The sequence below is a fragment of the Trachymyrmex cornetzi genome, unplaced genomic scaffold (assembly GCF_001594075.2).
Source record: "Trachymyrmex cornetzi isolate Tcor2-1 unplaced genomic scaffold, Tcor1.1 scaffold868, whole genome shotgun sequence".
In the NCBI taxonomy this organism is placed as follows: Eukaryota; Metazoa; Arthropoda; class Insecta; order Hymenoptera; family Formicidae; genus Trachymyrmex; species Trachymyrmex cornetzi.
In genome coordinates this window covers 168848-185188 of record NW_017300210.1, presented here as the reverse complement: position 1 = coordinate 185188, position 16341 = coordinate 168848, and the positions used below count along the sequence as shown (strand labels likewise).

Here is a 16341-nt window from a genome sequence, read left to right as displayed (position 1 = left end):
ATTATATATTTTAATGTTGTGATAATGCAAAAATGTAGCTAAAACACGAAAGGCATTTAAATTAGAACGAAGGAAATATCATAATAGTATTACAACTATAATATTTTTAATAGCTGATTAAATTACTCATATACCAATATATTTAATTTGTGTAAGTGTTTAATTATTATTCAAGAAATATAATCTCGATTAATACAATAATTAATAAGCAAATTATCATTAAAATAAATAAGCAATACGAATTGTTTGTTCAGTAATAGTTTATTCTCAATACAAATTATTTATTGTTCGTCAAAAGTAATTTAAAAAATTTGAGATTATTTATTTATCAATCATTTTATTTCAATAAATTTTTACAAATATTTTAAAAACGGAGCATTTTGTTCACAATAATTTTTCATTCACTTCAACAGTTTATTTGGAAGTCGTTTTGCTTGATTCAATTAATTTCGATCGTATATAGAATGCGTATTACATCTTCAATCTTTGGGTGCATCCATACTTGAATTAATGTACAACAAGTACTTCGTAATCCTTGAACGACAATTCCTCGCCTTCGTACGGAATGTATAAGCATCCGTGACTTGGTTGTACCTAAGAAATTATTTTTTTTAATATAATGTGATCATATATATATCATGTAATCATCTGTTAAAATATATCAAAGACGAGCGAAGATAGTGAATGTTTAGTTAATGAAAATGTGAATTTAACGCACGTATTCAAATTTAACTAAATAATATGTAAGCAAAACAATTGTACTAATAATAGGTCTTCTTCAGTTGTATAAATAGATATTATTCTGCGAAAACAATTAAGAGGAAAATTGAAAAATTGGAATCATTATAGACGATTAACTAAACATATATATATGTCTATAACGACTTCGATTTTCCTATTTTTATTCTATTATTTTCACGGAATAGTATCTATTTATACATCTGAAGAAGACTTAATATACAACTGAAATTTGTCTCGCCTATATTTTGTCAATTTTAAATTAACATATTAAATTTTTATTATCTATATCTTTATATTTTTATTAATTGCCCTCACAGAAATCTAATTTAATGTGCCCATTAATATTAAATTATCTTAATATTAAAAAATAATAATTAATTATTTATTTTATAAGTATTAAAACTACTATTTTTAATGTTTTAGTACTTAAAGTAAAATCATTAATATCCATTGTTTTTGCTCGTCTTTGTCCCATTCTAACACATTATTATATTTTATTTTTACACTGACGAGCAAAATATTAATTTTAGTTTCTAATGTATATTTTGAACAGCTGGATTATATCTTGTCTAATAGTAAAAATAAGGCCGCGCAAGATAAAAGTGAGTTTTGCTTGCTGAATACAGAGTACAAATTGAAGAATGTTTTAGCAAATCGAGCATGCTTCGATCAAGTTGCTATTCCATATTTTATGCTTATCATTACTGTCGAACCCTGAGATTAATATCTGCCGAAAAGACCGACCTTGCCAATTGTTTGAGATCCACTATGGAGGGCACGGCCAACGTACAGAGGTTCTCCATCCGCAGTTTGACCTGCGATTATTGCATCCTCTGGTACCTCACCGTTGCTGCAGAACTCCCATGCAAATTCCCCTTGGACAAGGACCTGACAAAATCGTAATATCATTCTATGGTATAATTAATTAATTGCTTATAAATATGTGATCGACAGTTAATTTGGACACGTTTTTTCGTTCTTATCATTATTCTTTGATCAAACATTATATATCAGATAACGAAATATAATATAATAATCTCATTCGAATCTTTGAGCCACCTATACCGAATCATATCTTTATCAGATCAATAGCTACTTCCGACAAAAATTTGATATCTCAAGATCATCTTGAGTCTAATAAAATTGATATGATTAATTTTAATAAATCTTGTATTGTGATTGTTATTTCATGTACTTATTTACGGAGCATTATATAAGTTACGAAAATGATGTAACCGTTTTTAATCATTGTTGGAATTAAAGGAAATTGTTGTTGGTTTCTTAGATGAGTTTAAAACCAATGAGTTCGTACAATTTTTAATGCAGCAAATTGGTGACAATCACTTCTGTGAAAAAAACTTTGATTAAAGCTAATCTATAATTTTTGTATTAAAAATGCGATAGAATATATTTAATATATTATACTTTATGATTGATTTTGAGCGACTTTACGAGTGTCCTGATAAGACGATCAACCAATACAAAGCTTAGCATGATACTCGTAAGTGATCAGGTTTCTCGTAACATAGAAAAAAATTCGTCTGGTTTATTTGCACTCACCTCGAAATTGTCTTTGGGATGTTCCTCGCCGTTGTGACAAACATAGGCGACACCCTTGTCAGGAATCACTTTCGCTGGTAACATGTCACCATCATGAAAAGCTCTGCCGACGTAAAGTTTGCTTCCGTCAGAGTCGCGACCGCCGATGATCGCGTTTTCTGGCAGCGATTGACTGCTGGCACGGCTTACCCATCTGTAGGCTATAATAATGAAATTATTAGGAAAATCGGTATGTTGAGTATTATATTAACATATTAGTATGATTGGGATCTATCAAGCTTCAGTTTCTCGACTTTATTTTGTTGGCAAATAAAAATTTCATATAACTTAATACTTATAAAATAACTTATAAATTAACTTGATAAAAAATTCATTAAAATAAGGAAAAGTGTAAAAGTTTATGTTTTTTATGTTAAACATTTTCTTAAATTTAAAATAATATATATTATAGCATAGATTATTTAAAAAATCGTTTAAAAAATAATTTTTAATAAAGCTTTAATATTTAATTTTGTTTGGTTTTAATATAGAAATATATTGTAAGAAATAAATATACCTATATACATTTTTTAAATTATGGTATACCATACAGTTTATATGTTTTTCTAAATTTTAAACATATTTACAAAGAAAATTATTAGTCTGTATTTTAATAATCATTTAATCCAATTGATACTCATCATGATGATTTTGATATCTAATAATGAAATATTTAATTCCATCAAATAATATAATCTTATTTTGGACAATTTCACGGATATCATAAATAAGTAGTATATAAAACGAATACATGTGTGTTACGTAATATTATAATACATTGATACTAACACATGCTCTTTATCATCGATATGATAAGACTTCTAGATAGTTCTTGTAATCGATGACTTCACATGCCACATACATATTATCTTGATAATCCATATGACTCACATACTTTAAAAATAAAGTAACTATATTTAATGATGGATTTTTTTGCACTTTTAATAAAAAAAGTAAATTATGTACAACTATTTTTACACTTAAATTGATACAGCGATTATCGTAATAACTACTTAATATATGTATAACGCAATAGAATTATTACATATAAGCATATGTATATTCATGCAATACGTCACAGAATTATTCAACCTTCAGTTATTAAATCGTAAAAAATAAATTTTTTATTTTTATGTTATTATTAAATGTTTAGATTAACCTAATTTAGATTAATCTGCCCATAATTAAATTTCAGAAAATTAGTTTCCAAAAATATAGCAACAATACATCCTATAACTCTAGATTTTTAACTAGATTTTAATAATCCAGATTCTCTTTAACTAGATTATCCAGACTATAGTAAAATTGTAATTCGAGTTTTAACATTTAATATATTTGCAAATTTATTTTTAGTAATGAAATGATTAAAACACATGAAACGACATTTGCTAAAATATCCTCAATGCAAATGTCGATAAAAAGTCAAAAAATAAGGAAGTGAATAAGAAAACAGAGATCCTATAAATGCCGAAAAATTGAAAAAAATTTATATCTACTTATTTTAATATATTTTAGAGAAATCTTTACTCACCTGGCATAATGGAAATCGATTCGGCACGGTTGAAGTCTGAATGCAAGATGACACTTGTCGTACCTGTAGGCCAAGTTAAAAGTTCGTGTAATCTTATCGCTCGTAATCTTCCCAGCCAGCACATATTTGTTTGTGGAATATCGTTCGATTCTCCACTAGGAAGATTTAAATATTCGTAAAAACTTCTTTTAAGAAAATAAATATTCTAATAATATTCTTATGTTTTCAAAAGTACACTATCCTAAATATTCTAATAACACTCCCCTCAAGATTATTCTTATAACATATATAGAATATTCTACGCATATTTTGAATATTACAAGGAGTATTAATTAGATACGTGTGCATTATCAATATTTAATATGTTCGACACATTCAACATTGTTTGAAGCTGAACCAGAAGCATCAATATTATCATTATTTAAACGTTGTAATACCGAATTTACTTCCTTTCTTACAGTTCGATAGAAATAACTGGTTGCTTTCCTTTTAGGAGACACAAATCGACACAAGTCGACACAAGTGTCGGTCTATCTTTGTCACTCTCTGAATATCAAGAAGGATAGAACGATGTTTGTGTCGACTTGTGTCGATTTGTGTCATCAAATGGAAAGCAGTGTATGTTCATCTTGCGTTTTACCTTTGGCATTGTTATAAAAAAAAATACTTGTAAACAAATTATGCAACATAACCTATATATGTGTAATATATATTCATCATTTTATTTACTTATAAACATACTTATACACAAATTATATATATTGCTTCTTTATTATTATTACTTTAACAATTATATCAAATTTTTAATACCTTTTGTTATTTAATTAAGCAATCTAAATCTCTCGTGATCCGTGCATGCCCATCCAGTGCTCGTTTGCCGTTCGCGCTTGTTTGTGTCTCGATATCATGTCATTCAGTGGTAATCATTATTTTTCGAATATTCCGGTATACAAGGCTTTCGAATATTCGAAGTCACATTCGGTAAATATTTTATAAAATGTTACAATATTATCCAATTAAGACTCTTTTAAGTCAATTGAAAGGATATTTATTCCGACTTATCTGGAATATTTAAATTGGTCTCATTTTGACATTTTGTGTATGTTTATAAAATATTTTTCAATACATTGTAAGAATATTTTAATATTCTCAACGAATGTTTATAGAATATTTATTGAAAGTGTTTGTGTTACCTGGGTTGTTTCTTATAAATAAGAATATTCTGTGAATACGTATAGATGATTTTTTTGAGAATATTCTTGTAAAGATATATTTGAAGCTTCATAGAATATTCATATAATATTGTGTGTTATCTGGGTAGCGATATGGTATTGTCATGCCTTCACACCTTTCCAATTGAATGTATCATATTGATTGATTATAATGATTACAGTATAATCGCCATCAGTTTGATCAAATATATTTATTTAGATATTTAATGTTAGTTGTAAATGTACGTATAAAGAGTAATTATCTTGTTCGTTTTCATGTTTTAAAACACATGTGTTATGTCAAATGTATATCTGTATCCCTGATGAAAATAAAAATCGGAGCGTAAATTGTAATGGGAGAGTAACAGAAGCGTAAACGAAACTTTTAGGAGACAAAAATTAAAACATCAAAAATTTTGACTTTACATTCGACTTACGCTCTGATTTTTATTTTCATCAGGGATGTATAATTTGTTCATCGAAGATATATTTTGATAATTAATTCCGATGACAAAAGAAAGTTATAGTTATATATTACAATAAAATCATGGTGATGTGCAAATGTCCGCGTGGTCAGAGGTGATATCGCTATGACATACATAAATCATTATGAAACCGTGATAAAAATTGTACCTCACTATGACACGCTGCTATGACATACATAAATTAATGCTTATAGCACTCGATTTAAGTGTTTTCCTGCTGGATTGTTTGCGTTTAGTAAATTACTAGAATTGTATCATATAAAACGCAAAATTTCTAATAATTTACCAAAATGCAAGCGATCCAGCAGAAAAACACTCATCGCGTGTAATATTTTTGCAATGGAGGAACTTGTCAGTCACTGTCTGTATCATTTTGATTATAAGGCTTATAGTTAATTATTAATTTTTTTTGTTATTTAATGCGTGGCAAAAAATTAAAATAAATTTTTCTTTAAAATTTAATATTGTTTTCTTTATATAGTAGAGGAAAGCCCCCTATTATGAGATAGGCGCTTAATAAGAGATAACGGCGTTTCTGCTAAACTAATAAACGCTATCTATTGGTTCCACCATGAATTTATTGCTCTTGGATTAAAAATTATTTAGTAGAAAATTCATTATTAGATCATGCCTGTAGTCATTGTAAAAAAAGATTTTAGAATTTGGATGTCTTCGAGTTTCATTGAGATGAGCCTTTAACCTTGTTTATTATTTAATAAATAAAAATTTGGCAATAAATTCTTCATGTAGTGATAGAGTAAGGTCGTACTAATAGAAAAATACGGAATATATTGAATAGTTTAATTACAGAAGTTAGATTTGATGATCGTAAAACCATAAGGCGTGGAAATCGTAATATGATTCCAATTACCTGAAGACGAGTTCTGGGTATAATCTATCGCATGCTCATTTTTCACGCACGCTGGCTGTGTTTGTTTGCATTTTAGAAATATGAAATAAAGTTTTTTAATTGCAATACTGATATATTTTGCGTTTTACTTTCAATTTTTCGGGGCATCTCATATTATGAGTACAATTTTTTGAGTTTGCGATTTGCTCACTTTTTACATTTCTTTAATTTAAAAAAAATGGAATTTGAATTAAATTTTATATAAAGTTATCTTAAAACTTATTAAATTCTCTTCAAAATAAATGTGCAGTAACACCAGCTGCTTTAGATGAAATTCAATACACATTATATATCGTTAATATTTTTTCTTCTGTTTACGTTAGGCCTCTAGCCTGTTACACCTCTCTCATATACTTGTGGGGCGCACGCTGATTATTCAATTGCCACAAGTATATGGGACCTATATTTTTAACGCCGGTTCCGAACGGCGAATTTTTCGTGAGGTGTTTCTGTGAGCAAGGATACTCTTGAGAGATTACTCTTTTTTTCCGAGAAGAGACACGAGCGTTAATATTTTGATTCCTACCAGGGTCAAACTCCGAATTTCTGCCATGTCACGCTCGTGCTCTAGTATTTTTGAAATTATTTGATGTAAATTAACGTAGTGTAACTGATTTTATATTTTTTAATGAATAGGTTTGCATCTAGAGCTAGAAATGTAAAAAATAATCCTAAATTGAACGAAGTTATGTCTGACGGTGTATTTTTAAAACGATATGCAAAACAACCAGATAAATTACAAACTCTTATTTCTTAGAGTTTGTCCATCACACTCGAGGGGACCTACAAGTTTAACGCCGAATCCGAACGGCGAACGCGAAAAATCGCGTTATGTGAGGCGCAAGTGGGATCGAACGCGGATCTACAGATCACGAGTCAATCGCACTGAGCGGTGAGCTACTCTGCGCCCCTTTTTCCGAAGACTTAAACGTGTGTGTAATTTATCTTGCGGTTTGTGGTCAATCTTTATTAATTATTTTTTTTCATTATTTTACTTCATTACAGACTAACATAAAAAAAAGAAGGCAAAAAGAGGAGAAACGAAAAAGGAAGAAAAAGTTATAAGTATACTACAAATTATTATTAAAATAATATGTAGGCACACAAATTAGAGCTTTTAATTTATCAATTATCATTATCTTCTCTTTATATCAATTCTTTATTTGAATATTGTATATACGCTGTAACATTGCAAATTAAACGCAATATAAATTTAATTGTATTAGCAAACAAATATAATTTATTTAGTTAAATTGTGGAAATGTTATACATACATTTAAAACAAAAGTACAATTTAAGTACTTTATATTTTCAGTTATATTCTCAGTTATATCCTTTTGATAGTTTTGCTCTGCCTGCATTCGAATACGCTTTCTATTATTTTGTTGAGTGTACAAATATTAAATTGTTAATTTAAAATTTTTTTAATAATTCGTCTTTTTATTTGGCGCAATTAACCCAATATATAAAAAGTTCTAGAGCTTTGAATTTTTCTACTTTAAGACGCTAGAACTTATTTGTTTGCGGTCTTAACTATTTGATTATTGAGGATAGTCGTTAGAATCCTTTGGGCGGGAAGGGGCTATCAGAATTCATAACAGAAGGCCGGAAATAAAAAAAAATATTTTTTCAAAAAAATATAGTGAAAATCGTTGCTAAAGTATAAATGTTATTGTACAATAATAAAAAAGACAACCGAAATGAACGTGCCTATTTCTGCGATGCTTGATTCCAATTACCTGAAGACGAGTTCTGGGTATAATCTATCGCGTACTCATTTTTCACGTACGCTGGTTGTATTTGTTTGCATTTTAGAAACATGAAATAAAGTTTTTTAATTGCAATTCTAATATATTTTGCATTTTACTTTCAATTTCTCGGGGCATCTCATATTAGGAGCACAATTTTTTGAGTTTGCTATTTGCTCACTTTTTACATTTCTTTAATTTAAAAAAAAAATGGAATTTGAATTAAATTTTATATAAAGTTATCTTAAAGCTTATTAAATTCCCTTCAAAATGACCTATCATTTTTTTAAATTCTGCCCATAGACTTCTAGCATTTATCCAAAATGTACTCGGTATCTCATAATAGGGGCCTTTCCTCTATTAATTGTCAATTGAATTAATCGTCATCGATTAAGTTAGTCCGAGTTTGCCTTTAAGGACGCTTTAAAACAACATAAAAATATAAAAATTAGAAACTTTTCTAAGTAGATGTCTTTTTCTAATAGTTTTATACATTTTTAAATATTTTTAAAAGTTTTCAAAATAATATGTTAGTCAATTTATATTGTATCATATTTGAACTACACAGCCATTTTTAAATACATCACTAGTAGTTGCCACAGACTCTTTACAGATGTCGCATTAGTCACTGTCTTCTGTTTATCCATATTTATCCTAAAAACATCTGGAAGACAAGCACGTGAGATCAAGAAGACAATCTTTTATGAATATTTTGATAAAAAAGTGTGCGTAGTTCTTGCTTGAAGATGAAAGTCAAAGTATTAAGTAGAAATCCTGATGAATACTTACGAGAGACTAAACGAGACATCCACAAAAGTAAGTAAATCGCCAAAATAGTTGCAGGTCTAACCTAATCGTGCGGAACATAGCAATGAAAATTATATTCAATTATATCAAAAAGCTGAGCAAAATTATTTAAAAGGCAATAAAACATTAAGATAATTAATGCCCAGTCATATAATTTCAAGGAAAGGTTGAAGACGCATAAGTTCCACCAATCGGTGGAAATAACCTCAAAAAAAAAAACTGCAATAATCGGATATTGTTTTATCGTTTACAGTTCCACGAAATTTCGATCCCTCTTTACATCCCTTCCAAGCGGCCAGGGAATACACAAAAGCACTGAACGCCGTTAAATTGGAAAAGGTATTCGCGAAGCCTTTTATAGGCAATCTAGAAGGCCACAGGGATGCAGTGTCCTGCATATGCAAGCATCCCTCTCAGCTGTCTACAATTGTCAGCGGCGCTTACGATGGCGAGGTGAGAACGTGGTCTCTCAGCCTGGGTACGTGCACACGCGCGTTTTTGGCTCACGATGGCATAGTTCGCGGTATTGCGTACATGCCAGATGGGAAACATTTCATTACAGTCGGTGATGATAAGACCATCAAAACCTGGGACGCAGTCTCTGCTGGTGAAGACGAGGAACCTGTGAATACTATTATCAATAAAGTATGCGGCTTTTGGATATAGTTTTCTTAAAATTTACTAAATATGAATATATTTAAAACTACTTTTTAATCAATTTCTTTGTCCATAGACAGTATTAACTGGCATAACTCATCATCGAACTAATCCTACATTTGTTACTTGTGGAGAAGGAATATGTCAAATGTGGGAGAATACTCGTAATGAGCCATTTCGTACATTTAAATGGGGTGTAGATAGTCTAATCGACATAAAGTTTAATCCTATACAAAAAGATCTTTTAGGTACAACATTTGATGAAAGATTATTATAATCTATATACATATGAGATACTAATAAAATATGCTTTATGTTAAATTTAATTTTAATTTTCAGTCTCTTGCGCCAATGATCGCAGCATAATTTTATACGACACTAGAGAAACAGGACCTTTAACAAAGATTACAATGAAATTACGCAGCAATAAACTCTCTTGGAATCCTATGGAAGCTTTTATCTTTACCTGTGCCAATGAAGATTACAAGTAAGATATAAAATAGAATATCAAAGAATTGCTTCCTGCAATTTCTTCGCGAATCTTAAATGTATTTGTTTTAGTTTGTACACATATGATACCCGCAAGATGAAAACGCCGGTTAACGTACATATGGATCACGTAGAGGCTGTGATAGATGTGGATTATTCTCCAACGGGGAGAGAATTTGTTTCGGGCAGCTACGACAAGTCGATTCGTATTTTCGAGACGAATAAGGGTCACTCACGAGAAGTGTATCACACAAGACGCATGCACAGACTTACCTGTGTAGGATGGTCGCTCGATAACAAATTTGTAATTAGCGGCAGCGACGAAATGAATCTTCGTATATGGAAGGCTCAAGCATCGGAAAAGCTCGGCATTGTAAGCATATAAATATCACGATTCCACGAATTTATAAGCATTTTTTCAGTTACCGATAATACTCTCTGTTCCTAATTTCAACAGCTGAGAGCTAGAGAAAGAAACGCACTGCTTGTCAATGACGCTCTGAAAGAGAAGTACGCAGCGCACCCGGAAGTTCGACGAATTGCACGTCATAGACAAGTACCGAAACACATATATAATGCGCGAGCCGAATTACGAACGATTCGCGAGAAAAGTAAACGCAAGTAAGTATAATGAAAACCTGCAATATTCAAATTTTACAATATACTTTTGAATAGTATTATATATATATTGTTTTATCTCGCAGGGAGGCTAATAAACGTTATCATTCCAAGAAGGGAACTGTACCGTTTGTACCAGAAAGGCAAAAGAATGTTGTGGCTCACGAAAGCTGAAACGGCACATATTTGTATCTTTTTATCTGTCACATTTCGGCCTTTATTTAGCGACTCGTTTTAAATCATCGAATTTGTCCTGTTGGATTCTACAGGATGTTATGCAGTCATAAGGAATACTTTGTATTATATTTATTGTAATAAATAATTTCTCTTGACATTATACAACGCATTGTGATAATAAAAAATCATGAAACATTACAAACCTCAAGCAGTGATTAATGTCATGCGTAGCGTACATTACAACAGTTAATTATGGTGTGTCTTTTACGCGATTATCTTAGCACGCATTAATCGATTTAATACAAACACTTCATTTTTCCCTTGTTATTATTCCCTTGTTATTTTAACTTGATATTCCAAAAACACTATTTAAAAATTTTTGCACAATCCATTAGATCGCGCATGTGCGATAAGATTAACGACATGAGACACCACTGTTTTTACGCAATTGCGGTTATGAGTTTAAAAAATGATTTATGATAGATGTAACGAAGTTTTACAGATACAGATATTTTTGACTCGTTATTACAATAAATTTTAGCAATTCGCGTTGTCATCAACGCGTTGTTACAGCGACACAATGTAGAAGCAGAAAGTCACAATCGATTCATATTTGCAGAAATCTATTATACATATCATACATACGATTTCAATGCACTATATGCATAATTCTGAACTTCCTTTAACACAATGCGTCACTAGACACGAGTCTGAATATATACTTGTCGACAAATTATGATGCAATCTCATTTGTCGTTCAGGAATCGGAACCGTCATCATTTTAGAAAATTTAATATTCAATGCTACAAAAATGTACGCTATGTTGTCTTTATATCCCTATAGCATAAAAATTTAATCACCGAGACTGTTGCAGCTTAATATTTACTCTTATTTTTTAATAATGAATAACGGTCATAATGAATGATTTTAATGAGATGGCAGTTTGTAGATTTCGATGTAGCTTGTACATCCTATTTAATAACCAAGGAATCGCTAATATGTGGTGATTATACTCGAAAAATTATTTTCTGGTATATAAAAAAGTGCAGTTTAGTGTCTGGTCGACGCTAAGAATCGTTATTTTAAATACGATAGTTGTCTACGCATTATATGATTTCATTGTCGTAACTATGCGCGAATTTCTGTACAAGACTAGGATAGCTGAGAAACTAAATTATCGCCTATTACAATAATTCGTGTTTCGTCGAGTCGAAATTTCGAGGAAGTTCTGTGTCCTCTCTTAGGCGTAATTGCATTTCCAAGATTCCATGCCGTTTACTAATCCTCTTTGACGTTTACTAATTAAATATACGTGTGGAAATATAACGCGCGAGTGAGAATAATTATAACATATATATACATATAAACACATGTACATCAATATTGCGATCAGGGATCAAAGCGAAAAATATTTCAGCCGTTTTTATTCTCGTTTTGCAGTTTTATTCTACATATATCTTGTTTTCATCAAATTATAATGGAATATTTTCCAATAACTTCTTATTATTTCATTCGCTGTGGAATGAGAAATAAATCAGAAAATTTTCGTTTTTCATGTTATTTTGTACGAGATAATAATTGAAATATATGGCAATCAAAATTATTCCATTTTCAATACTAAAAGAGAGCAAACTGTTTCTCTTTTTATCGAAATTTCGGTGAATATTGTTTCGTTTTTGGTCCCCGATGTATCATCGGATTGCGATATACCATCGGGAATGCGATTAAATGATAAATGAAAGAATCTAACTCCGACATATATAGGCTCGATAATAGCTCGACCATATATCTTGACTTTACTCCTAAGCTCGAACATTTTTTCAGTGGTTCAACTTAGCTGAACCTATAGAATATGTAACGTTTCCTTGTATTTTTTGCATTTCAAAGATACACTTTTAATTAACTATAAAGTCCAATCATAAAACAGAGGAAGCGATTACATTTGCCTATTATACAATAGCCTTCTCGCTTCCGAAGCAACCACAGAATATATGTTGTGTGTGACCATGGTAATACGAGCCTCAATTATATCTTACGAAAAGATAGATAACTGTTCACTGTTCAGTCGAATAAAAATTACTAGATCACTCTCTCTCTCTCTCTTTCGGACGCCGTGAATAAACTGTAATCGAGAGAGGAACTAGATGAAAAAATATTTTAATATAACGCTACCCCGGAAAAGAAAGTTATCGATTTTTCTCTCGGAGAACAATATCCTTCACGTATCACCTTCAAAATTTTTTTCTGAAAACTTGGACGTCCTTTCAACGTGTTTTTAAATTTTGTTTCAACTGTAAATCAATCAAAATTTACTCGAAATTTTTTAAGTTCGTAACTTTTCGCAATGAATTCATTAATTCTCCCTTATCTTCTTAATGCTCCAATTACGCATCTAATGCGCGTTTTATAACAAGAATATATTATACGAATCGTTTGGTATTGTTGCAACTATCGAGAGCAATCCAAACGATAACAAAATTCGATTTCGACAGTTCGTTTAACGTAGAGAAACTCGCAAAAATATAATAATCTTCGTAACGAGCACTTGAACATATATTACGTTTTGTGAAAATAATTTATACCGATTGAAGTTCCGGCAGACGTCAATTGCTATAGCATATGCTTAAAACTAACATCTGGCTAGGCGCACGTGCTGTAATACAAAAAAAATCGAATCGCTATTCCAGTCACGCGTCCGTATACAACACTAGCAGTTATTAAATTATCTACGCTACATTTCTTACCGTTATTAATGACTTACGATTATGTATCACTGGTGGCTGTGCGAGTCTTTCCGGAACATAGATTCGTTAACTAAGCGTCGTTTAAAGTGCGTTGCGCCGATGTCAATTACCTTAGGCAAAATCTCTTCGCGGATAATGATTGCGAATAACGATCGGCTTTTTACATACAATACAAATGGCACAAAATCGATCCAGGTACAAATATACCGAACGGTGCCTCACGTATCTTCCAACTGGTTTTAAATGAATCGACAAACCATAGGAAAGTGCAGAAGAGAAAGAAAGAAGGAGATAGAGATAGAGAGTCATTGTCGATCGTTCTAGACATTCAGATCGGCCATCATTTTGCGAAAATCCGCTAGGGTATTGTAATCCGGGTCCGAATCGATGTCCGCGAAATCCTTGCTGGAGTCAGTCTTGACGAAGCTCGGATTGTATCGGCTTAGCGACAATGGGCACGGCAATAATTCCGGCATAACCGAATGATGAGTGATTAGCGCGGTGAGCGTCGTGAATTCTTTTGTAAAGCCCTGAAACATACAACATTATTGATTTTACAGCGTTCGTAGTGCTGTATCGACATTAATTCTAACGCTTGTCAAAGTTTACCCACCGCTATCTCGCTCGTAATAATTCTGCTTTCTCTCGCAAATGTAAACGTTGTCGAAACTAAATTTTATTCAGTCCGTTGAAAAATAAAAATAGAACTCATTTTACGCGTTATATATTTTCACAGAAACAATTAAATACCTTTTGTTTTTAAATATACAGGAACAATTTCGTTTGTAGAAAAAAAATTAGAAATGAAAAAGAAAGTAAAAATATGTTTTTTCAAGCCAAAACTGGAGATAATTTAGTCACAATCGAATTTCAACAGTAATTTCAACAGAGCTCAAAGGTTTAGTTGAAATAATAAAGAGAAAAACCCATTTGATAAATAGCGCAGAAATAACACAATCAGCTTATCGTTTTGGCTATTATTATATGCACATTGTATTATGCAATATTATGCACATTATCATGTTACTGAGCATTGTTGTAACACACGTTGCAGGACAATGAAATGCGATATTAGTCGGTCGGGGATCTTTCTTCGCGTTTTCAGTCGTAACACGCCACATAACGAGATGATATTAAATGTATCATATATACGGACGCGCTGACACGAACCTCGGCATATCAGAGCTATCGTACACCGGCATTCATTCGAATCTGGCGTTGTGCTTATTACAGTGCAATGCAATTTTCCGCGTCGTCGTAGAGCGAGGGAGAGAGAAAGCAGAGTTTTGATTTCCCAACGGCATCCGCGGCATATCCAACAAAACTCATTTATACTGGTTTCGGAGATTATCAAAGTCCGCGTACTCATTTAATCTGTCCTACGAGAGGGGGAAGTTCGACCATTTAAATACCGAATGGCTAAATGCGCGGTAGCTTTGCACCAGGCGTAGTAGTCCTGAGTATAATGTTCGGACTACTAAAAGCTTCGACCCTTCACGCATTAGCATCCTGCGCAGCTTATTTCAATATTAACTTGCGCTTATATAGGAAGATTCTCTCTACCGTGGGTATTATTTCGAGCGTTAAAAAGAATTTTACCCCTTTCACTAGAACCGACTGTCTAGCTTCGTACAAATGCAAAGATCCAATAAGCAAAATGTTGGTACGCCAACAGTTTTGAGTAGAATATCACGATTGGCATCAATTGTATTAAATTTGTGTTAGATACACAAGAGAAAAATTTTGTTGGACTAACAAAATAACTATGTGGGAGCATAATAAAAAATGTTATAAAAAGTTTTGACATTCTAACAATCAACTTACTTGTATAGTCCAACAAAATTATTTTCAGATCGATATCCAGCTAAATTTTTTAATAATTTTAATAAATTCTTTCCGTATACTACCGACTTATTCCAATAATTAATTGCCAGCAGAAAACGAACAGAATTTGTTTCGTGTTTATTTAAATGTCCTTTTTAAAGTTAAATATATTTATATTTCTGCAATTATTCCACTATTATATTTAGCTAGCAGATTCCATTGTATTTTCACTGATATTCTGGCGTATAATTTATAAGCGGACACTTTGCGAAATTTATTTTTAATACATTTAACTGTTTAAGAACGTCGTGATTCTAACTACAAACAACATCGCATCTATCAAAACAATCAGTGTTATTCTCGGAGAGAAACATTAAGTAAATTGCAATCCGTGCCTGGTGCAGATTTTAGTTTTCGCTTTTATAGTCCTTTGACGAGAACGCGAATGCTGTTTGGCCAACGGCAAATTCACTTTGACTTTCGCAAGCCGTTTGCAACTACTTTGATACTCGATACTCGGTAAAGAATAGCCGAAGACAGAAAGAGAGACTTACTTTGATTTTGTAACCTTTGTTTGTACGCATTATGAGATAATGGGCTATTCCGCTCGGCTGGAATTCACGGGGCACACGGAGGGAGAGAGCGTAACATCCGGGCTTGCTGGTACTCTCGCGCACCATGAACGCTCCTTCCGGCTCTTGGCTCAATACTTCCAGCGTTATCTCTCTGAAATCACGATTCGTATCATTAATGATAAATGGTCAGGATGTCTTTTCTTGCAGAGAGAGAGAGAGAGAGAG

The 16341-nt window shown here is 31.7% G+C and overlaps 3 protein-coding genes across 7 annotated transcripts in view; 1 reads left to right on the top strand and 2 right to left on the bottom strand.

Moving 5' to 3' along the window:
* Positions 1-377: 377 nt before the first annotated feature.
* LOC108769162 (uncharacterized) lies at positions 378-3950 on the bottom strand. Its single transcript, XM_018519988.1, has 4 exons — positions 3872-3950; positions 2302-2501; positions 1486-1629; positions 378-594 (listed from the first exon to the last, which is right to left on the bottom strand). The coding sequence occupies exons 1-4, from the start codon at positions 3876-3878 to the stop codon at positions 508-510; spliced, it is 438 nt and encodes a 145-aa protein (XP_018375490.1). The 5' UTR covers positions 3879-3950; the 3' UTR covers positions 378-507.
* A 4935-nt stretch (positions 3951-8885) lies between these two features.
* On the top strand, positions 8886-12484 carry LOC108769159 (DDB1- and CUL4-associated factor 13). The gene is made up of 7 exons (XM_018519986.1): positions 8886-9041; positions 9286-9677; positions 9766-9937; positions 10029-10176; positions 10251-10551; positions 10636-10799; positions 10883-12484. The coding sequence occupies exons 1-7, from the start codon at positions 8972-8974 to the stop codon at positions 10968-10970; spliced, it is 1335 nt and encodes a 444-aa protein (XP_018375488.1). The 5' UTR covers positions 8886-8971; the 3' UTR covers positions 10971-12484.
* Positions 12485-12539: 55 nt separating this feature from the next.
* Positions 12540-16341, bottom strand: part of LOC108769166 (tensin-1) — a 62022-nt gene continuing 58220 nt past the window's right edge. For 4 of the 5 annotated variants that reach the window (XM_018519994.1, XM_018519995.1, XM_018519996.1 and 1 more), the window contains 2 exons: positions 16096-16267; positions 12540-14247 (listed from right to left, as the gene is read on the bottom strand). In XM_018519994.1, the coding sequence (XP_018375496.1) occupies positions 14038-14247; positions 16096-16267 (382 nt within the window). In that variant the 3' untranslated portion in view covers positions 12540-14037. The remainder of the gene's footprint in view (positions 14248-16095; positions 16268-16341) is intronic. The other variant, XM_018519998.1, reaches the window with a different exon arrangement.